This window comes from Mandrillus leucophaeus, unplaced genomic scaffold (assembly GCF_000951045.1).
Source record: "Mandrillus leucophaeus isolate KB7577 unplaced genomic scaffold, Mleu.le_1.0 Scaffold792, whole genome shotgun sequence".
Classification (NCBI taxonomy): Eukaryota; Metazoa; Chordata; class Mammalia; order Primates; family Cercopithecidae; genus Mandrillus; species Mandrillus leucophaeus.
In genome coordinates, this window is record NW_012108608.1 from 23,132 (window position 1) to 48,100 (window position 24,969).

At 35.4% G+C, this 24,969-nt stretch overlaps 1 protein-coding gene across 3 annotated transcripts in view; it reads right to left on the minus strand.

Moving 5' to 3' along the window:
- The window catches only part of BANK1 (B-cell scaffold protein with ankyrin repeats 1), a 302,892-nt gene that overhangs the window by 18,079 nt on the left and 259,844 nt on the right, over positions 1 to 24,969 (minus strand). For all 3 annotated transcript variants that reach the window (XM_011967207.1, XM_011967205.1, XM_011967206.1), the window contains 2 exons: positions 24,321 to 24,629; positions 11,081 to 11,149 (listed from right to left, as the gene is read on the minus strand). In XM_011967207.1, the coding sequence (XP_011822597.1) occupies positions 11,081 to 11,149; positions 24,321 to 24,629 (378 nt within the window). The remainder of the gene's footprint in view (positions 1 to 11,080; positions 11,150 to 24,320; positions 24,630 to 24,969) is intronic.

The window sequence follows — 24,969 nt, forward strand, 5'->3', positions numbered from 1 at the left end:
AGTTATTTTTGTTACTTAGTTTGGGAATTGGTAGGTATATAAGCTCAGGTCCATATGGGCAAGTCAGGATATGTTTGGTCTATTGATTTATTTGTAAGTTCCAAGTAAGGCTTCTGCATCCCCTTAATTTTAGAGTTGCATATATTCTTTGAGATTTGTTTGTTTGTTTTGTTTTGTTTCATTTTGTTTTTGTTTTCGTTTTGAGGCAGTCTCCTTCTGTTGCCCTGGCTGAAGTGCAGTGGCACGACCTTGGTTCACTGCAGTCTCCGCCTTCTGAGTTCAAGTGATTCTCCTGTCTCAACCTCTTGAGTAGCTGGGATTACAGGCACGTGCCACCACAACTGGCTAGTTTTTGTATTTGTAGTAAAGATGGGGTCTCGCAATATTGACCAGGCTGGTCTTGAACACCTGGTCTCAAGTGATCTGCCCGCCTTGCCCTCCCAAAGTGCTGGGATTACAGGTATGAGCCACCACATCTCGCATTTGATGTTTTATTTTAATGATTGTGATTTTAGAACATGATTTTTTCCCCCACCACTTAGAAGATACAGAAGAGTACTGAAAACTGAAATAACTGCCACTCATTATTATACTTTTCAGAAACAGGTACCATAAACATCTTGGTGGTCCTTCTTAAGTATCCACTTCTTTCCTTTTTTCTGAATTAGGGTTATACTGACATAGTTCCTGGTTTTTTCTCTTAGTCATGTAGCCTAAGAATCTTTCCACGACATTAAATATTCTTCGAAAAATGGTTTTTAATGGGAGCATTATATTCCAAAATTTGTATATGCAATAAAGTATTTAATCATTCTCTTACTAAGGGATTTTTTATTGTTGCCATTTTTTCTCCACAATTATATGTTTTTGGAGCTTATAAGTGTTTCATATGAATCACTGGCTGCATTATTTATTTGGTTGGCATAGATTCATAAAAATATAATTTTTGAGTATGACCACCTTTAAAGCTATTGATGTATACTTAGTGCCAATCTCCTTTTCTGGAACGTGTTGTCGTATACACTCTCACCAGTAGGATGAGGGAGTGTTTGTACTGTTTCACTTTTGATAGTATTTTGCATTATCTAATTCAAAGAAGTACACAAACTTTATAATAATTTTATGGTCTAAAGCTTTCTTTCATTGCCAGTGATTCTTGTGTCATTATAACTCTGAGTGTGGTAGCTTAAAGCCTTGAATAAGTAACAGACTTTAATATCACATATGACCACTAGTCCGGCCCTAATTTTTTTTTTTCCAAGTGATTACCTTTCACCTCTTCTTAATTATCTTCTCTATCAATTTAGAAACATTCTTTCAAACTGTCATTTCTCTCTCCCTAAAGGAAAAGTATCCTATCAAAATGATTGGGATTCTCTTACATGTATAAGTTATTATAGAAAGAGTTTGATTGGGATTCTCTTACATGTATAAGTTATTATAGAAAGAGTTGAGAGCATTTAATCTCCCATTAGGAAAATAGCATTATTCTATCTTTTTAATAGATACTTTTTGTGTATGTTTTGAATTTACAGTGAATAATTTCTTTTCTTTCATGATGTTGTGAAATATTTCTGGTATATAAAAAAGTGAATTATTTATTAATTATATCCAGCTAGTTAAAATAATTTTTAAGAGTCTTATAGTTGATGTTTTCAAGTCTTCTGGCATGTATGTATATCATCTAAAAATAATGGAGAAAGTATCTCCTTCCCAATAAGTACACGTTTTATTTTAGATGCATGTTACTGCAGTTGCTAGAAACTTCCAGGATAATGGTAAGTAAAAATGTTAATAGCGGGTATCCTTATCTTGTTCCTATCCCTAACAGGAATACTAATCAGATATTTCTGATAATGTTAAGAAAGTATTCTCTTTCTTATTTTACAAGATTTAAAAAAATTATGAATACTTGAACAATAGTTTTATCTTTTTCATCAACTGCAATCATCATGTTTTTAAAAATAAAATAACTAGTACATTAACATTTCTACTCCATGAGATGGTTCATATAATATGAAAATTCTCTTTTATTTGAATTTGAAATAACTCACTGGCAAAACTTATTCTGGTTAACTATTGAGTTAAAATGTATACAAACATGCCTTGGTCATTAGTCTAGTGATATTTTAAATTTTTATTTATCACTTGACATAATTTTATTAATGAGTATTTCCTTGGTGTTTTGGGGGATGTATCTTTTTAAAGCAGAGCATAGTTTTGGCTTGAAGAAGTTAAAAATATAGCACTCTGGCACATCAACTATTTAAACTGAAAAACAGCAGGTGCAAGAAAGATCATTCTCACCTTTCAGTTGTTTCCCAAAAGCAGAAGACTAAATTCCCACGGTAAAGACACTCACTCTATACAAGAAGGAAAAGCAATATCCTTAGCTTCAAAGAGGAGAAGTTGAGACTAAGAGGATTCTGTAAATACCTTGTTAGAATAACTCTTGTCTTTTAAGCCTCTCATTTTCACAGTTTACTATTCTTTGTCTAATTCAGTAGCTAAGTAACTGGCTAACTGCTTTTTTGAGTCTTCACTTTCTTTGAGGGCGCCAGTGCCATGTGAAACTATTAAGCTTTTCTCTTGTTAATCTATTTCACATCAATTTAATTCTCAGTCCTGGCTGGTACCCTAAGAAGATGGAGGTGGAGTTTTTCTGCCACTACAGTCTTTTGCTCACATTTCAGTGTGTATCTTTTTATCAGGGAGATTGTATAACATGGTATTTGGAGCCAGGTAGATGAGGACTTAAAGCTCTTTCTCATTCCATTTTTGTAAACTCCAGTTTCTTTGTCTATAAATGAAGGTAAATAATCCCCTTGTAACAGAGTTGTTGCAAGAGTTGAAGGAGCTAATATGTGTAATGTGCTTTGTTGTGTTTCAGGCTTCTGTTAAAGCTCAGGAAAGTTGCAGTGAGAGTTGTTAAAATGATTACCTGAAATAGTACAGAAGGTGATTACAAGTTTGGCCTTCAGAGTATAACAGAATGGAGTTCAAATTTCACCTCTACCATTTCTTAGCTCTCTGTCCTTGGTTGCAAATAATCAATCCATTTTAAAAAGGAAAATAATATCTATCTCATATCTTTGAGGTTTTAATGAACTATTGCTATGCAGATGATTAACACATTTGTCCTCAATGACTGTTCCTGCTCTGTGAGAATGTTTTAACTGATATAATTTATTGTGATGACTGCTGTTATACATAATCTTGTTTTGTATGTGGTTATAAAGACTATACATATATATGTATTTGTATATACATATATATGAAGGAATTTGAAAGTAGTTACTTTTTAAAATTCCAGATTTTTAAATCTTTTTTTATTAATAAAGTAATGAATGAAAAAACATTTTCTTTCTAGTTCCTAGGTAATTTTATAGTTTTTGGTCATTGTAACCAGATTATTGCTACTCAATTAGCAATAATTATGTTACATTACATATTTGTTATCACCAACACTTTACATTCATATCTTATAAATAAATTTACAATAATTATATAAGTTTACTTCAGTAGTTTTAATACTGTAATTTCTTTTTAAGCTTTTTATTTTGTTTAATTCCTCATTAGTTAGAATATGTTTTGGTTGATACTTTCATAATGACAGAATGGCTATCTTTTCTAAAATTTTGGATATCCAAAAATTATTTTATTTTCTTCTACATGAACAAAATACCTGACTAAATATAAACTTCTTAAGTTGCAGTTTTTTTCTCAAATAGACTTGGTATTCCATTATCTCAAGTTTCTGTCACACAGATTCTCTAATTTTTTAATGGATTTTGTTAATTTAGTAGAAAATCTAAGTTAAAATACTTGCTCAATACTTTAAGATTGTTTCTTTTTCCTTAGAATCAAAAAGATTTGCTAGGGTGCTTTTAAACACAAACAACGCTCCTTACTTTTTCCTGTCTCATAGTGAGCCCACTCGATCTGCATTATTCATCCTCCAACTTCCCACTTCTCCAAAGATTAGCTTAATAAAGTCATTGATTGTATTTTCTATTCTAGTTTTAAAAAACCTGTCATACTTGAGTTGTATCTCTGTTCTCCACATCTTATTAGTTTTCGGTCTTTCCATGTACTGAGAACAAATCCTTCTTTAATATGTTCTCTAATTCACTGATTTATTTTCACCTAGTGTGAGTCCCTTTTGTTGTGACCGATGTGGATTTTAATTTGCTGTTGAAACTTTAGCTTCTTACTTTATTTTACTTTTATCATACTTCCTCTTGTCAATACCTTTTCTTCATGTCACATGTTTAATCTCATTCTGGTATCTCATCTCAAATGTCTTTCACATATTTTGCTTTCATCTCAGTCTAACCTTGGCCCTTGACTTTCTGCTGCTATTTCCTCTCCATATTTTCCATTTTTTAAATGAGTTCAAACTTTTCTGACATTTTCTTTTTTGGCCCCTGCATTTTGTCACCAACTGCCTAGTACTGAACCTGAAAGTGGGATACTTCAGTTGAAATTAACACATACTGCCTTAGAACTTTTGAAAAAGTTAAAATATTTATAAAAAGCTTCATATTTAAGCAGTTATGCATTGGTAGCTGAAAAGTGCTCTGTGTGTGTGTGTGTGTGTGTGTATTTCCCATTTTTTCCATGTTGATAGCTTGGTGCTTTTGATACAATATCTGACAACCTTCCTCATTAATAAATAAATCACTAACAGAAGTATAATTATTCTGAGTCTTTACAAAAAAAAATTATCCTTCCTTTCTTCTGGAGTAGTTTTAGCTTATGAACTTTTTGTTTGTTCTCATCTTTAATACTTCTGGTGTGGTGGCTCATGCCTGTAATCCTGGCACTTTGGGAGGCCAAGGTAGGTGGATCACGAGGTCAAGAGATCAAGACTATCCTGGCCAACATGGTGAAACTCTGTCTCTACTAAAAATACAAAAATTAGCTGGGCATGGTGGTGCACGCCTGTAGTCCTAGCTACTCAGGAGGCTGAGGCAGGAGAATCGGATGAACCCGGGAGGCAAAGCCTGCAGTGAGCCGAGATCATGCCACTCTACTCCAGCCTGGCGACAAAGCGAGACTGTCAAAAAAAACCCCCAAAAAACCAAAAAAACAAAAACACATCTATGGAATCATTGTTCACCAAGGCTCTTGGTGTTTATATGTCCTTTGGTTCTTTCCCTGTGTTCAGGGACGGACTGCAGAAATCTTTAATAGGTGCAGTTCACAACTCAAGATCCCAGGATTTAGCAGGTTTTTGTCTAATGCAGCTGCCACGATAGAGGTGGGACATGATTCCCTGGCACTATGTATCTAAGTCCGTGCATAAATTTCTAACAGACTTCTTGACCTTCCCATCCCTCCATTGTAGAGCTTTACTTTAGAGTCCCAGGACCAGCTGAGTGTAGCATTACCCTCCTACACCCCACTTTCAACTGGAAGGAATATTTTATGCATGTATATGGAAAGATCAGAGCTGGGACACAGAGCACTTGTAAAAATTAACATTTATGTAGCAGACAGGTAGCTGGGGTCAGGAGGTAAGGGAGGGATTAAATATCTTTCTACTTTCTATTATGAGCAAAGGACTGATTTGTTTCATAGACAGTAGGGGTAGACTACTGATTTTTAAATTTGTCTCAATTAACTTTTCTTAACCTTAGAATTAATTAGAATTAGTTCTAGATGCCAGTAAGCTTATTTTCCACTCTTTGTTCTCCCTATTATTAAGAATTTCATCTTTTTTGTGTGTGCTTTGACTTCATTTCTGAGAGACAACACTGTGGGTTGCTAACATATTGCTATTTTAGACAAAAACTGAGCTATTACACAAAATTTTCAAGGTATGACTTTAACAACAACAAAAAACTTTTGTGAGCAATATGACAAATGGAAATGTAAGTATACTGGAAAAGAGAAAAGAGGCCATTATTCTTTTATGGAGTACAAATGACCACATTTTGACAATTTTCCCTCTTTTCTGTTTAATATATCCAGTACTGGCAAAAACAGCCTGATGAAAATACCTCAGAGATCAGCATTCTCTTTTTCCCATGTAAGGGTAATATCTTCCCCATTTCTCCAGGTCTCCTGCTTCTAGACAATTTTATTATTTAACGTTTATCAAAGCGCTACAGCAATGTACACTTATAGAACACAGAAAGGATATGTTGCCTGACTACTTCTTTCCCATGAGTATGCACACTCCTGCCCTACGGAAGACCAGCCAATAATGGTTTTGTAGTCTGGAGTGAGGAATTGGTGGGCAGGGACTATACTAGGGGTTATAAGCTCATAAGCCTATAGGGACCATGCAGATAAAATTACTGAGCAAGTAAGATTTGGTACCTGCTTGTTAAATACATTTGAATAGTTTTCATTAGCAAAAATAAATATGTTCTTTCATTTTTTTCATAACCTGACTCTCTTGATATCTCCTATTTTCTCACTTTTGATAGAATTATGACTTTAGAGAAATGTTCCAAATACAAGAAGACAACACGAAAAGCACGATAACAAATGAAAATAGTCATTTGTTGCAATTTGTACATTTACATAATAGGGAGTGGTTGGAAATTTGAATATTTCAAGAAACATGGTCTTAAATGCTGGCAAAAGTTTTAAATTATATTGTGTGGGTTACTGTTAAAATACAATTTACTTAGGGGCTAAATTTGACCACATGTGGTCTCTGAAACATAGTTTCTTTTGGTGGGAATTTTTTACATGTTGATTTTGAGATTATTGCTGATTACTATCTCATCTATTTGACTTTTAGTCCATATCTAAGGTAGGGCTAGGCAACCAAAGTTTAAAAGCTCTGCAAATAATTCTTATGCTCGTCTGAGTTGGAAGTGACTGGTATAGGCAGTTGGTTAGGGTGGATGTGCTCCTTCTATCCACAGAACATTACCCTTCAAAGAAATGGTTTTTTTAGCAGCAGCCAATCCGTACAGATTGGCAACAACCTGATTCTTGCCTGTTTGGAAGCAAGAATTCGGCTGAGGGGCATAAGGCACAGGAGAGACCAAGGCAAGTTTTAGATAGAGTAGTATTGAAAGTTTATTAGAAGGTTTTAGAGCAGGAATGAAAGGAAGTAAGGTACACTTGAAAGAGGGCCAAGTGGGCAACCTGAGAGATCCAAGTGCACTTGACATGGGGTTTTAAACATTGGTATGGTTCTGGGGTTAGTGTCTCTCCTCCCTTGATTTTTCCTTGGGGCAGGCGATCTGCAAACACAGTGCCCTGCCAGCACCTGGGAGGAGCCGCATGTGCAGTATGTTTACTGAAGTTGTGCATATGCTCATTTAGGTGTTTTTCCCTTACCAGTTGAGCGTTCCTAGAAAAAAGTCATATACCAGTTAAACCTCACCATTTTGCCTTTTAGTGCACATGCTTGCGCCCACTTGCCCAACTCCTGAGATCTTATTGGGAAGCTGCTGATCACCAGCTTCAGGTGTTTTCTGTCTATTGAGAGACTACCTTTCGCTGGCACTGGCTGTGACCAATTATGGTTTTAAAGAGACAGTTTAACAACTACCTAACCATAACCTGGTGGTCGTCTGATATTCCTGGGTGGGTAGCCCTCTCCTGCCGTGCTCGTGTCTGCCTAGCTGCCTACACTAACAGTTTGCCCTCTAAGAGTGAGAGCAACAACACACCTTTGATAAGGTTCATTTGCCTATATGGCTGAGGACATCTGTGGATGTAATCCATGATCACAGGGAGGCAGCTTGTTCAGAATGCTTGAACCTCATCAGTTGCCACATGTCATATCCAAGGTAAGACTATGCTAGTAAGATGGGGATGATCTTGACATAGATAGAAAAGGCCCTTCTGTACAGTCCAAGATGTGAACAAACTTGACCCTAGACTATATATGATTTTGTAAAACAAGGAAAATTAGCCAGATATTTCCATCTTTGAACAAAGAGCCCATAAATTCTTTCAACATTTTTGACTTGATCATGTTCACTTAGAAATCTTCTAATGACTAAGTATATTTTATATAAACTTTATTATCTGGCAGAGACCAAATAATGCAAGCAATCTAGTCACTGGAAAGCCATCTTCCTTTATTATAGGTTTAATGACTGGAATAGGGGGTAGGAATCAGTCTTCTGTGAGCTTCGATAACATAACCCAGACTTCAAGATCCTGATCAGCTCCAAACACACTGGCAAAATGCAGTTCTCTGGCTTCCAGCATTGAAGAACAAACCCTTGATGGCTCTGTAAAGCTCAGTTTTGGGAAGGAGGATGGAAGTGCGCTTGTTCATCTATGATAGCACTCCTTAGCATTTTCTAATTTCAAATCCAAATTGGGAAAATTGACTTTTAAACTGTTTTGATGGAAAATTTTATCTGTGATCCAAAGTCTTCAGCATTTTTCCTTACATTTTTTCAAGATCTGAAAACTGAGTTGAAGAAATCTGTTGAGTTTCCATGGAAATAGTGCCAATTAATTATTTTTTTCTTCCTTAGGAAAATTCCTTGACTTAGCAATAATGTAACTTCCTGGCAATCCCTTGCCAGTCTTAAACTTAGTGCACTTGAAATGCTTATACTTTCAATGGGAAAATAGTTGAATCTCATAATCCCTTTTCCCTCCAGCATATAGAGGAAGAATTAAATAATAATTCCTGTTTACCTTCTTTAGAGAACTTGTCTAGTCCCTTTAGAAAATCTTGCCTCTGACAAACATTATATAAAAGGCCCTTTTTATTGTTTTCTACCAAGTATGTACTGCTTTTCCTAGTACACCATGAAATCCCAGGATATTTGAAGAATATTCATTAATTAGGTAATAAGCAGTTTTCATTGCCTAGTATGTTACATGGACTGAATGGTCATAATATCTGCAACAGTTTAGAGAAATATGGTTGGATGAAATCGGCCTTTTTAGGTATTTAGGTACTTAATTCTTTTATTTCTAAATATTCCAAAGTATTCCTAATTATCTTTTTTTCATGCTAACTGCTGATTTCCTGTACACTATAGTCATCAGGGAGGTTTTTGGAGAAACATTTGATAAGGATTGACGTTCCCTTAGTCCTTACAAATAAAACAATGTTCTGTTCCATTCTGGTACATTACTGATATCCAGAAATAAAGGAATCTAAGGAAACTGCTCTAAGATGACTAATCAAAAATATCATCAATAAGTTGGACTTAAGTATGTACAGAGAAAAAATATTACAGCCAAAATATGATTAAAATGTTAGTATCTGAGTCCCCACAGAATTTTAAAAAATCTAGTGGTAATTGACCTTGATTATGCAAATTAGGTAACAAGATATAGACAGATAGTGATCAATACAATATTGCATAATTAGGTCCTCGTTTCCCTTTACCACACTCTCCTCCCCTTTTTCTGTGTGCAGATGGGTACTAGTTTTCTATACAAGGTAGAATAATGATAGGGCTGTACTAAGCTTAACAGATACTAGCAGCCCTTCCAGGCATTGCTCTCTGTGGGATGGCCAGAAGGATAATTGATATAATCAAACATTCAAAGGATCTCTTCATTACACTTGATACTCGTCACTTCCCTTCATCTCCTGTGGCCCTCTTCGCATTTTCCCCTTACTTCTAACATAATTTAATTAAAAACATGGTAATTGAATAACTTATAAGAAAAACACTTCAGGGATTTTTCTCCCCAAAAGCTCAAAGCATCTCCTCTCTTCATTCTTTCCAAAGCTCTGTGAGGTATGTAGGGGAAGCCAGGTAGAAATAATCTTATCTACTTCGTTTAATTCTTTAGTAGCTCTTCTGATCCTAATTGTACAATGAACTCACATGGAGCTTTGCATTTATTTCTTGAGAGAGCTGAAGGCACAGTGGGATGATAATAGTAGACTTAAAAAGGATCTATCTTCCTCCTTAAATATGAAATCACTAAAAATGGAAAACTGTCAAATAAAGAGTTTTTTGCATGTAAATTTACAAGCAGTGTATTCAAGTGTTTCATGAGAGAATAAAAGTTCAGCTTCATCATGTGTTGCATTCAAACACCATGTATTAATTGGAAGAATGATCTAAGTACCACCTTGCTGTTGTGAAATAATGCCACTTGAAGTGATGGGTGAGGGTTACCCATTTAAGAATGAACCTTTGTTTGAAGGATGATTCATAATGTCCTAGGAGCAGGTCCATTGAGGGTCTATATTTAATAGTTCAGTGGGTGTTAGAATTTGGTGCAATCCATTCCCAGCCATCTTTACAATTGCAAAAAAGGAGCCTGACTTAGTAGTTGCTGTGAAATAATTTCCTGGTTTTATTCCAGTGTCCCTCTCAACAATTTAGTGGCACCAATTTCAAGGAAATATTAATTTGGACTGAAGTTATTTCAAAGATGGGCCTGTATATATGCATTCGTTATCATAGGCAGCTAATGTTACCCCCTACCTCTGCCACCTTTAATGTTTTTCATTTTTGAACGTTGAATAAAGCCTTACTGTCAGATTAAAAAAATCATAATAAAAATTCTGCTAGAGTCTCTCTTTTCAGTAGAAGACAAACATTTCAGGGAAAACTGGAGGCAGAAAATATTCTGTCTGTGGAAGATGTTTCTGTGGCTACAGTTTTCAGCTTTTCTCTGCATAACGAATAATTGTTCAACAAATGTTAGATCAAGTGCTGAAGGCAAGAGAACAGTTGAAAAGGATGCAATGTTTGGTTGGCATTGAGTGCAAACCATAGAAAAGTCACGCTAACCCCTTTCTTTGGAGGAATCAAATCATTTGCCACTCCTACCAAGTTAGGTTCCAGAGGCTTCCCTTACAGGTCTATGAAAACATGGCCTCTGATGCATCTTAGAGAAGTTTTCTTACTTGATCTTCCTGGAACCCTCATGATAACATTGACAACACTACCACAAACATTCTGACAAGGCCATTTCATGCCTTTGTTAATTAAAATAATTTTCTTGTATTAACTGTATTATGGCAAAATTATATTGTGTGAGATTAAGAGTAAAATTTATAAAGCACACAATTACATACTTCTGTCCTAGGAGGCTTTATTCAGTATTCATATGATTTCTTGATATTTTACTTAGAGATTACTAAATAGACTGAAGTTAGAGTTAGTGTTAGTACCTTGTTTCTTAGGAAGACCACGGAACTTGTCATCATCAGATTGTCTTCTGGCTGTCTTTTGTTGAAACACTGTAAAAAATAAAGAACATATTATTTACTGAACATGAATGTTCAAAAAATCCATACTGTAGAAGTCTCCAGGAAGCCAGAATGCAATATGTCATTTTCCTGAGTATCAGTTCCTGCATTGTATTATTTTTGAGTAGGAAGATTATCAAATTTACAATTCTCTCATTTGTGCAGCTTATCAGTCATTTCAGAAAGCATTTTCATTGAGTAGAGTAGTATAATGCTGATGGAATGCCTCATTGAACTATTTAAATCAAGATATGATTCCATTTTGATATCAGGTAAGAATAAAAGCTGCATTATGTTAAAAGCGATAAATGTTAAAATCATATGAAAATTTTCATTTGCACAGAAATTACCCATGCTGACTTTTTGATGATAAGCAAGGATAATGACTGCTTTTCTTAAACAGGTAAAAAGACTCTTGTATTTCACAGATGTAATAATAAAAAAGATACTTTATTCTTGCCTCATCTATCTAGACCACAGACCTATTAAAACAGCTTATTCGAATTACTTCATTATCTGAAAAGTGCTTTGTTCTCATTTATTATTTCTCACACAAAATTCTGGGAGACAAGTCAGCATTACTCACCCCATTTTGCAGATGAAAGATAAAATTGATTGTTTAATACTTATTGAGCACCCACAAAGTTCCATATAGCTTCTGGCATTTGTTAATAAAAAAGTCCAGACTCTTTACAACTTTACTTTAGAAAATGAACATCTCAGAGTTACATTTATTTTTTATGGGCAGTGTGAATTACAGGGTTTGGGAACTGGAAAAGGCTTTGGAGATTTAGTCCAACCTCATATGTTTATAGATGAGGGAGATGGAAGTAACTAGCTTGTAAAAAGGCTAAGTAATTTTGCAATGATCTCAGAGTAGCAGAGATGTGATTTAAACCCACAAGCCTTGAACTTCCATCTATTGCTTGGTTCCTTATAGCACTGCTGCCTCTTCCCTTCCATAACTATTCTCTTATAAAGATAAATAAGGAGATAGAGGGAGAGGATTAAAAGGGAACTCAGAACATTTCCAACACAGTTGTATCTCTTGTTCCTTTTAGCAGTTCTACAGAATTTCCTGGGGTAATTGAACTGAGGCCTGTGGGAGTGAATGTGTTTTAGCTGGATGGTGCTGGACCACTGTGATTGGCAGAAACATCCCAACAGTTACCCTAGATTTCTGTCTTTGGTTTTCATATTCTTTAAACCAATATAAGATCAAGGACATACCTGTGATTAACCCCAGAGACTTTTTTTTAAATGAAATTTCCCCCTCATCTGATCAGCAATTAGTTATTAAACATGTATAATTTGCCAGATGCTGTCAAGACAAAGAGTACTCCCTTCAACTGTGCTCTTTTAAACAGAAGAGACAAAATATGTTTCAAAGTTTAATGTGTTTGAGAAAAAGTATACACATAAAATAATGTTTTTGGTTGAAAATCAGTTTTCTACTCCAAGTTAGTACATGGAAAACATGCTAAATATAACTAACTGGCAAGTTCTGGGTTTGCGGCTTACCTACATTTTTCCTAAAATAAAATATACTGAGGAATATATAGCATATGAATATATGTTAGGATATTAAAATAAGTGTTATAAGAGGTACTTGATTTTTCTATTTGCTAGTTTTAAAAGTCTTTAAAATGCAATGCTTTAAAAATTTTAATAACATGCAGTTTCTGTGCCTTTCTGCCAATATTGTTAAGATATAACTGAGAATGTTTAAGATGAAAAAGCTGGCATCATTAATATGGGAAATGACCTGAATCCAAAGATCCATGCAGACAATAAATTCTTCAAATAAAAATTACATTAATTGATAAGTTTTTAAAATTCTGCTGAGGTTTGAAGCTACAAAGTACTTGGAAATGAAATTATTTTTCCAGCTTTTTGGCATTAATTTGTTACAAATCACTTTATACCCTATATGTCACTGGAATCCTTTTTGCTGATAACAAATGCTCAGCTTGTGTGAAACAACAGTAAATGTTAAACAAATAAATGCTCTCTTTCAGTTACTAGATTAAGAAGTTACAAGGAGTGTATGTATTATCGTCGCGATTTCACCAGGGCTTATATTCGGAACAGCTGGGGACAAGGGCAGAATATTGGGATGAGACAGCAGGATACTTTCTACTGAGTGGGGTGATTGTGAAAATGCTGATAATAGGACTCTTTAAAAGCAGACGTGTAGTAGGTCATGCCCACAGTTTAAAGGTTCCCTCTACCTGTTTTACCCACCTCTGAGTTCTCTTTTAATTCACCTGCAGCTGCACCCATACCTCCAGGTTCCCTTTCTCCCACCTACAGATGAGTCTCACTTTCTAAAAAGAAAACAACTAGCAATTAGCATATTGCCAAACACACTGTCTTCCCATCGCTTTCAGTTGGGGAGGTATTTTTAAATATGAGGCAACCTTGGGAAAAGACCTATTCTGTCTTATTTTCTGAAGAAAGCAGTAGCCCATCAAAATTATCACTGAAGCAAACACACCTGTCAAGGACACATATTCCATTAGCCTTATGAAAATTATAGATACAGGTAAAATTTCAGAATCTGTTCATCTCTCTATTTTTACAGTTCCTAATAACTGAAACACTTAAAATTGCTTCAACTAGCAAAACCTTTGTTCTAAAAAACTTTATGTACTTTATATTTACCATGTTCAGCCACCCCACACCACCTTTACAAGAGGTAGATATAAAATCCATAACAGGGTGAGAACTGAGTATAGGGTTATAGGTCACTTGGATTTATATACAAAAGTACATTATTTTGTAAAGCAAGAGTTGTGGTGAGTTAGACGAGAATTTGTTTTAAACGTATTGTAATCAAAAAGTTGTATACCAGAACACTAGCCAATTTGGCACAGAAGATGGGCTATGGTTTTCTCTTCATATCAACCACATGAGTGACATGGAAAAAAGGCATTTCCCTCTTTCTCCCCAACTCCCTTCCGGCCTTTATTTTCTTGTCAATAAAGTTAGGGCTTAGATGTGATGATCTCTAATGTTTCACTCAGCTCTAATATTCTGAGATGTTACCATCTTGTTTCCCAAGACACTCCAGGTCCAATGATGCTGGGAAAAATTATTAAGTGAGTATGAATTTAAGTAGAATGCTATGTTTTGAGGAAAACATTATTTATAACCTGGGGGCATAGACTAACATAAAGATGAGGAAGTTTTAAATCACAGGCCAGTGCTAATTTTTTATCATATATTGAGACAATCCTTTCCCTGTGTGTTTGAATTCTTAAAAAATTTACCTCATAAATGTTCAAAACATGCTATCAAAGTAATTACAATATATGTCAACTTTGCTGACTCTCTACCCAGTGAAATCTTATTTTTCTCCTCCTACCTAAAACTGAAATTTGAGAAGAAAGAAATATGAATGTATTATTAGTTGTTGTCACTACCTTTAAACATAAAAAGTCCAGACAAAACAAAACAATTTTTGAGGTTGAAAATAATTCCAAAGAATATAAATTTCCCAAATAACACCCTTTTTTATTTTAAATATTGGTGGAATGACTTCTGTAAAATTTTCTCTAGAATACGACATTGAATGGAAAAAATTAGCATATCATTAAATATTCAAAATGTTAAGCAAAGCAGAACTAGCAGAAGAGCAGAGGAGGAGGAGAAGGTGAAATTTAATGAGTTCACTTGCACTACTCATCTTTCCAGGCTGCATCCGTGAGAATATTCTTCATGTCAACCTCATTTGTGGTCTATTTCAAGAAAAGGGACCCTTCCATAGCTGCCCTTCTTAGAAAATCTGATAAAGCTTATTTTGAATTATTTCATAAGTGGCTCTAGTGATTAAAACCTGTGCAATTAACAACAGCATTCATTTTGTGAATGATAAACCACAAACCCCTTGATGGTTGTCCATTAGATGTGAAAAGTGAAATGTTATGTAGAGCTGTACAGCTATCATTGATGATAATGCTTGAAACTAGAGATTTTATATAAAATAAAATACATAGATTTGTGTTGTGCTCTGGGCTTTCAGGGAATGATACAGTACAGGGTGGTAGCAGTGTGTTTATTTTTCACCAAAACACCTTTCATTAGGTTGCTAACTACATAGCCAAGTCCTGAGGGTGCAAAGGTAAATAACACACAGTCATAGTTTTCATATTGTCCTCTATTTTGGTGTGTTCATTTAAGTAAAGGTCAAATGTGCCATTAGTGCCTAATGATAAGAGGGAATAGGGATGAGGAACCATCAGGAAGGGCCAGAATCATAACTCAATCCTTGTAACTTTCTATTCTCCCTGACTTGTTTCCTCAATTTCCCAATTTATACTGTTTAAATCTAATCACAAAAGACACAATAAATTAAAAAACAAACCATCAAGCAACCACAGTGTAAACAACCCCTTTGTCTCGTCAGCAAATACAGGAAACAGAATGTTTTTACCCTATAAGCAGTCATATTGACTAATCTGAATCTTAGAGGAAAGATGTGTGTGGGTAGCCTCTTTGCAAATCAGCAAGAGAGACTGAGTGCTCCAGTCAGTTCAAAGCCACCATTTAATTGTGCTAGCAGTATTTATAGGTTATTAACTTCAGAAACCTTATCAAATACAGGCCATTACATTTCAATGGGTACATTCAAGAAGGTGTGGACACAAACAGACAGCCACATCAGCCACATAGTATAAAAATCTTTCACCTGAAAGTAGTTTACCGCATGGCAGACATATGTAGGTGGAGTTGTGGCATTATTTTTTTAAGAAGAAACTGTAAATGGTCAGCCAGAATATATGAGATCACTGACATGGGTTACAGTTTACTATTCAGATAAGCAGAGATGGAAAGTTGGAAAACACATTGCCGCATGAAGGAAAGTGGCGTAAAAATTATAATTCGGTGGTGGTATTAATAAATGCTTTAGTTTCCAAAGGAGAAAACATTAATTTTCCTTTCAAGTTGTAACAAAAACTTTGTTTGATAGAAGTGTTATCATTGAAAACATCTCCTGAAGGAAGATTTGGGAAATCCCACTATAATTTTTTTTCTACTACTAAGGGACCTAATTTTTACCAGAGTAGAACACAAATTGTTCTCATTTGCATATGTCATCTTTCGATACAAACACAAATATTTACATTCTAGAACTGTTTATAATCCAGGAAGGTGAGTCATTCTGAGCAATGACAATTGGTTGGTGGACCTTGTTCTAATTATAGCTTGAGATCATGGCAATGAGTTTCTTAGTGAAGCCTCCAGTCACCACTGGGTGGGCAGTCTTCCTCCCTCCTGTTAGCAGGAGGCGGCATGTATTGAACAACTATTGCTTGTATAGCACTGAACTGGGGGTTAGTCTCTTCCCATGAGACTTTATTTGGGATCATCTGTTTAATTCTTTTGCTACCTGTTTGTATTCAATAAGGAAATGGTATTAGTATGGACATAACTCTAGTAACATTTCCAGCAATTTTCTTTTGTTTCAAAGAGAAGTAGTTTGGGCAGCCAGTGGAAGACTCTGCAAACTATAATGAGTTTATTTTTTGGTACATGCTCAGTGATTATCAAAAGTAACTTGCCTTCCTCTCCCCCTAATCAAGAAATGTTGCTATCCCAAGAAGCAGCAGTGGGATCATGATTTGCACTGTTATATTTCACAGGATGATAAGACTTGGTACTCTAATATTTTGTTCTCCCCTAAATTTAAAGATAAGCTATTTGATTATGCTCACTTTGAACAAACATTAGAGCTTAATTCTGCTAACAAGACTCAAATTATATAAATGCAGATTGAAAATTCCAAAAGGATAGGGCTGGCCCCTTTGTTCTAGATAGTATTCAATAGTGGAAGTTAATAAATACTTTGAAAAAGACATGCAAGATGATATGTTGGCATATGAAACCCATGCAAAAGGCATCTTAACTGGGGTGATATGCCAGGTCTACCTTCACCTCTGCATCTACGGAATGCCTTCCATCACAGGAACTACCATTTCCTACATGCTACCCTGTGCAGGCCACTGTACATATACAATTTTAGTTCTCATGAAAACCCTGTGAAATAGATATTAACATTTCTTTAAAACCAAAACCAAAACCAAGTGAAGCAAGGTTATGTAATTTGCACAAAGTTACACAACTTTAGGTGTCAGTCTTAAGTCAAATTCCATTCCATCTGGCTTCATAATCCTCATGAATTTCACTACACCGTGCTGCTGGTCCATTAGGGAAGACTCTTTTCGATTGTCCAACCTCAGGAAGCATCTTATTTTTCTCAAATAGCTACTTATTTAGATTACAAAGAATCACATGTTAAAAGTCCTGGTGGAAAATATTGTGAATTCAAGAAATCTAAAGTGACTAAAAAGACAGTAGTAGGTGTGGATAGCTGTCTAATATGGTTGTTTGATGCACCTGTGATTTCATATTTAAATAATCATTCCCTAAAGTATTTGTTTACTCTGGCTTAATAATGGAAATAATCCAGGTAAGAGTCTGTTAACAGTGTTACTGTTGACACTTTAGACTGGATAATTCTTTGTTATGTGGCTATCCAGTGCATTGTAGGAGGTTTAGCAGCATTCTTGGTCTCTGCCTAGTAGATGTCACTAGTACTGTTCTTAGTCTTGACAACCAAAATGTCTCCAGACATTGCTAAATGTCTTATGAAAAGCAAATCACTACCAGTTAAGAACTACTTTTATAGGTCAATTAAACTTCTTCCTACAGATGCTTTTAACAAATAGTTTAGTAACATCATATGTTAAGTGGAAAAAGACCAGAATTCATTCTGCTGTTGAATGAAAATCTAAGTGCTTGATAATATTTGCGTTCATTGTCTTGTGTAATGAAAATCTTTTAATGTCAGTTCACACTAGAGCTGATTATTGCCTCCTTTCCACTTCACTAATATAAAGGAATTGAATTCTTGGAAGATGAGGCTGGAAAAGTTCATCATCATTATGTCAACATGCTAACAGATGGTCTGCAAAGCACTTCTCAGGTTTCATTCAGTATTTCTGTGAAGAAGCCAGGGGATCATGATGTTCCACTGTGAGAATGACAGAAAGAGCAAACAAGAACACCTGCATTACACAGGCTGACTTGCTCCTCTTCAATGGACAGTATGAATACAGGTCAGAACAATTTCTCCTTTGCAGAGCTACACCAGCACTCTCTCATGGAAAAGAATGAGGCAGAGAGTCAAGGAGGAAAACAGGAACACGAGGCTTACAAATATTGATACATACGTCACTATTCTGAGAGCACCTGTGATATATATACTATGTCCTTAAGCTAAATGGTTTGGACAAGGTCACCTAGTCAGGGAGTAGGATCCAAGGCACTTGATCTAAGACCTACTTCAATCCACTTGACCATATTTTACAAATGAGGACAGAGACCATTATTCTCTGCCACATTTACAAGGATATGAATAAATTTCCCTAACAGTTTCTACTAGGTCTTTTTTCTCTTTTTGCATGTCAATTGCATTGTATGTGATCAATTTCAAGTACAAGTGAATTGCAAGTGGAAAATTTCTGAGAGCAACTGAGTTGCACTTGACATTTTGGGGTCCCTGTAGCTGAGTAGCTCTCAAAAAGGTCATATACAACTTTGTTGCACTGCAAAATGCCAAGGGCAACTCAGTAGCAATTGGAAATTGAAAGGGAAATTATATTCTACCCGAAATCAGTCACATGGATTCTGAGGAAGGATCTTTGTTCTATTAATTGTGTGACAGGAAAATAGAAAATTGCCCATTGATGCTGAAAAATTTTACCCAATAGGCATTCATCTCTTTGTATGATTTATGGACGTAGTTTTACTACCAATGTGTCTATGCCATGCCAAGAGCTCATTTTCTTTCCCTGATTTGACTTAAATCAAGAATTCTGTCACTAAAGACTATAAATCTGTGTTAATTCCTCTGTATTCTTCAAGCTTAATGAACCTGATCCTCTGCAATATTACAGGTATAAAAAAAGTAGAGGAAAATATATCTGAAAACAGGAGGACTTCAAATAATTTTACTTATGAAAAATGAGTTATTCCTGTGATTGCTAACCTAAGATAGGTTTAGTACAACAGCAATGTGATAAAAAATCAGAAACATATCTCTTGATAAAATGAATCAACATGGGTTCAGTTTTGCATTAATAAGTTATGTCTCTGGGGTAAGGGGATTGATGACGGTGAAACAGAGCTTCAGTGTCACATGTTTTAAGCTTTGTGAAAGCAGTTAGAGTGCTTAGCTGTATATGAATAACACAGAGCTTTGTCCAATTCTATGTGGGCTCTTCCCTTCAAATGGTAGTGTTTTGGACATAAGATGGTTTAAGGCAGGAAAAATTTAGGAATTAGAGACTGATATAGTCTTCTGATTACCTTCCAGAGTGTTAATGAAGTCTTCTGTTCTAGCCACATTGATATGGATCTTGTCATTTCTATCATTTCATTCAGTTAATATTCACCAATTATTCATAGTTTCTACAGTGAATTCAGCACTGATCTTGGCACCAGAGATACAACGGGGAAAAAAGATTAGTTTGGTCTCTTCCTTCATGGATCTTATAGGTTAGAAGGAAGAAATAAATATTAACAAACAATCCAGGAATAAATATATCAGTGATGGAAATTTGTGGTGCCATGTGCTCAGGCATTAGATCCAGATAAATCTGGGTCCAAATCCCTCCTCTTCCTCTTCCTGATTTTATCACCTTGGGCAAGACACTGACACTTACTGAGCATTAGTTTCTTTATCTCTAAAATGAGGTTATTAATGCCAACTATGCAGGGTTATTGTATGAATCAGAAATTATCATGAAAGCTGCCTAATAATAATTATTATAAGAAGATGACTAAGCCAACTTGTTCTGTTAGAATACGGGGTCTTCCTTCCCTGATACATTCCAGCACTATTGTTTTCCCTAACTTCTGATTCCACTAGAATCCAAGAAACAGACACTAAACTGAGAAAATTAAAAGTAGAATTGTTTTAATTATAATGCACTGAACATATACCACATATCAAGTATTGTGTTGGGTATTTTCTAATTTTATCTCATTTAGAGATTAACAGTCTTTGAAATATATATCATTTGTATCCCCAGCTTACAGTGAGGAAATTCAGTCTCAGAAATGTGAATTTGCTTGCTTGGGTAACATCAGCTAAATTTGAATACAAGTCTTTCTGCAAAGTTAGCATGATTTTCCTTTGCCTAGTTCCTTTGCCATTACTTCTTCAGTGTCTGAAATAGTAAGCTGGGATTCTGCATTCCTGTATTTTTCCTCTATCTCCTATTCCAAATCCTTCAATTCTGGCTATGTTAACACACCCTGAGTATACCAATATACTGATACCATTTTTGGACTCTGGCAAGCAATGGGGCCAGAAATTAATCTTCTAATTGAGTGGATGGTTTTCTGGGAAATGGTGGCAATTTGACTTAATAGATCTGCCCAAGCTAGGGGGAAAAAAAAGGAAAGATGTGAGAAAAGGCTCTTACTCTGTGAAATGCAAAGAACATCAAGAATGAATTAGCTGATGAGGTAATCTCTTTCTAATGTGGGAACACAATGATCAACAATCAATTGCATAAAAGAAAAAGGCAGGCAAGTATATATCCCAGTGAAAGAGAAAAGGAATAAAAAATGGAAGAGGATTTTGGTGACCTTATTTGTAGTCCAGCTTCTGCTACTTATTTGGGATACAGTAAATAACCATACCTATTTTATATACTTAATTGCAAAAAAAAATTATAGCACTAGTTTTCATCTCCATGTAATACAAATATAATGAGAGTAAATTATATTGTATTAGGATTAGAAAGACATCTTATAAATATTGAAGGGTGCCAGTCTTGGGATGGGTGAGATAAGTAACCTCTAAAATTTATTAGAAACTGAAGATATTTAAGATTCTTTAATGTTTCTATGTGTGCACATACCTACAGGACAAATTGCAACACTGCACGTTCAGAATTTACATACTTAGTACACAGATTTTATCATTGGCACTCAATCAATGTTTATGTAACTGATAAATAAATCAATGAGAGGAAAACCATCCAAATGCACTTATTTAACTTGGGGATGGGTTGAAAGTCTAAACCAGTCATAGCCCCAAATTCTTTCTCCAGTCCTGTAAAATGAAGCACTCATCCCTAATAGGAGGTTTCTTCATTAGAGAAATTGAACAGAAGTAGCTCTGGACATGGGACACAAGGCACACTGGGTGGCAGGAATTACAAACTAGACTGAAAACAGGGAGAACAAGTTAAATTGTGCATTCTGAATGGTGAAATTTCCCAGTCTTCTTCTGGCATTCTAATCTCAGCATGCTGGGAACTGGATATGTAAATGCAGACTATAGTTAGTTGAAGAGTATTCTAGAAAAAGTTAAAAGCATAGGCAAATAGAGTCACATAAATAATATTCTGGGGCCATCCAATGAAAAAGCTGGTTACCTACTTCCTAATTACCCTACAATGCCGTCCATAAGTTAACAACTAGAGTTTCCAGTGAGGCATTTGGTGCGTCATTCTTTTTTTTTTTTTTTTGACGGAGTCTTGCTCTGTTGCTCAGGCTGGAGTGGAGTGGCACGATCTTGGCTCACTACAACCTCCGACTCCTGGGTTCAAGCGATTCTCCTGCCTCAGCCTCCCGAGTAGCTGGGATTACAGGCACCTGCCACCATGCCCGGATAACTTTTTTTGTGTTTTTAGTAGAGATGGGGTTTCACCATGTTGGCCAGGCTGGTCTCGAACTCCTGGCCTCAGGTGATCCACCCGCCTTGGCCTCCCAAAGTGTTGGGATTACAGACACGACCCACCGCGCCCAGCCGGTGCTTCATTGTTAAACATTAAAACGTAGTTAAGAATAGCCATATTTGATGGAAGTATCAAATGCTACAGGCAGAACAAACAACAAGTAAAGACAACAGAGAAAATATGAGAGCAGAAGGAAAAAAGTAAGAACAAAAGAAATTTAAAAACAAATCAAAACAAAATGAAACAAAATCAGTAACAAAGATATTGAATTATATCTCTATGTATCCATGCCACCTAAAAGAGAAAATAATCCTGTAAAAAAGAACAACAGAGAACAAGAAAGAGATCTTGAAAAACAAGAATATAACCACCAATAGAAGGATGGGAAGATAATGGCCAAACAGTACACGAACACAACATGGGATTCCATTCTTGTCTGGAGAAACTCCCTCAGCATTGGAGTATAGAAGATGAGGTATCTCTTCAAAAATTTCTAGAGTACAACTAACTTTTTGTATCAAGCTATATCTACTTTCTCTTTTAAAAGTATTTACTGGTATTTAGCAACTATGTCAAGGAGATAGTAATACCCTAAAGATACTAAACTATGAGAGACAACCCGAGAATTTCTAACAGACGTTCATTCCTTGACTTTGTAATCTAGACAACTGTTACAATTCATGTTTTATTTCAGCTGAAACAGTTGATTAATTTGCTACAGTTTCCTAATTTGTTATAGTTTCTTGAACAATATCAAGAGTAGATCATCATTAAATAAGTGTGTTTTATACTGATAAATACTTCATACATGCTTGCTAAATTTTCTTATATGAATCTCTCAATATATACATGAAGCGTAAGGAATAGAATGGTTTCTTTTGAAAATATTAAGTACGTATGAGTAATTGTGTTTCTCTTAGGTAGATCTGTAGTATATATTTAAATGTTTTTGTGTTGCACATTATTTATAGGAGTTGAGCTTCTCTCTTATAGAATTAGGAAGGAAGTATCAAGGAGAATTTCTACATATATGCTATGGTTTCATGTTCCCTGAAAGACTTGTCATTATCCTTCTTAATGAGGAAGTAGAAACCAGAACCCAATCCATCATTCTTATTTTCTTTACTTACTATATTTCTAAATTTAAAAATGAGCCAGTACATGGGCAAAGACTTAATGTGTAAAACACCAAAAGCAATGGCAACAAAAGACAAAATTGACAAATGGGATCTAATTAAACTAAAGAGCTTCTGCACAGCAAAAGAAACTATCATCAGAGTGAACAGGCAACAGAATCGCAGAAAATTTTGGCAACCTATCCATCTGACAAAGGGTTAATATCCAGAATCTACAAAGAACTTAAACAAATTTACAAGAAGAAAATAATCCCATCAAAAAAGTGGGCAAAGGATATAAACAGACACTTCTCAAAAGAAGACATTTATGCAGCCAATAGACACACGAAAAAGTGCTCATCATCACTGGTCATTAGAGAAATGCAAATCAAAATCACAGTGAGATACCATCACATACCAGTTAGAATGGCAACCATTAAAAAGTCAGGAAACAACAGATGCTGGTGAGGATGTGGAGAAACAGGGATGCTTTTACACTGTTGGTGGGAGGTTGTAAATTAGTCAATCATTGTGGAAGACAGTGTGGTGATTCCTCAAGGATCTAGAACTAGAAATACCATTTGACCCAGCAATCCCATTACTGGGTATATACCCAGAGGATTATAAATCATTCTACTATAAAGACACATGCACATGTATGTTTACTGCGACACTATTCACAATAGCAAAGACTTGGAACCAACCCAAATGTCCATCAATAGTAGACTGGATAAAGAAAATGTGGCACATACACACCATGGAATACTATGCAGTCATAAAAAAGGATGAGTTCATGTCCTTTGCAGGGACATGGATGAAGTTGGAAACCATCATTCTCAGCAAACTATCACAAGAACAGAAAACCAAACACTGCATGTTCTCACTCATAAGTGGGAGTTGAATGATGAGAACACATAGACACAGGGAGGGGAATATCACACACTGGGGCCTGTTGTGGGGTGGAGGGCTAGGGGAGGGATAACATTAGGAGAAATACCTAATGTAGGTGACGGGCTGATGGGTACAGTAAACCACCATGACATGTATACCTATGTAACAAAACTGCATGTTCTGCACATGTACCCCAGAACTTAAAGTATAATAATAATAATAATAAAAACTCTTAATGAAAAAAAATGAGCCAGTATAGCTTACCTGTGACTTGAAAAAAAAAGTTTAATCTTTGCAGTTTTAGAGCACTAATTGCATCACCTTATCCCCTCCTCCCATCCTCAAAATTTTGTACAAAAAAAATTAACAAGTAAACAAACAACAATGATAAAACATTACCTTGAGCTATGTAAGGTGTAGTTTCCTCTTTTGGAGGTATATTTGTGGGTCGGGGTGTGGGGGCAGGAGGTCTGTTTATAATGAAAGACCGACTCCCAGTTTTTTTCTTTATACTCAGATTGGCCAATATCATGTCATATTCACTGTCATGAATCTCAGCGAAAGTATATGGGTCTTCCTCCTCCTCCTCCTGCTCTTTTTCATCTTCTTTCTTATCTTTTTCTCCTTTGAGCTCATCTCCTTTTTCTTGTATAACACCAGGATCACCCCAGTTTTGACTTCTTTCCATCTGGACTTCCACCATTGTCCCTGTTTATGAAATATTTACATTGTGTTTATTCTTCTGTTATATGCAATATTATTGGTGTCCATCTGTCACGTCTTTGAGCTTCCCAAGATGGCTTAGTCAAGTGCCATAGGAAACAATATTAGAGAAGAGCTCCTGACTCCAGGAGAATAATTTATATGTTACCCCGTAAATGCAGAAAAAGTGAGCTGTGTAACTTACTAATAAATCATCCTGCAGTTTGTAATTTAAATTGTATTAAGAAAAACACTTTGCTTAAGACATGGATTTTTTAAAAACATTTAAATGCTTTCCATATTATTCTGTGTAGAGAGAGATATATATATGAAATATTTAATGTAT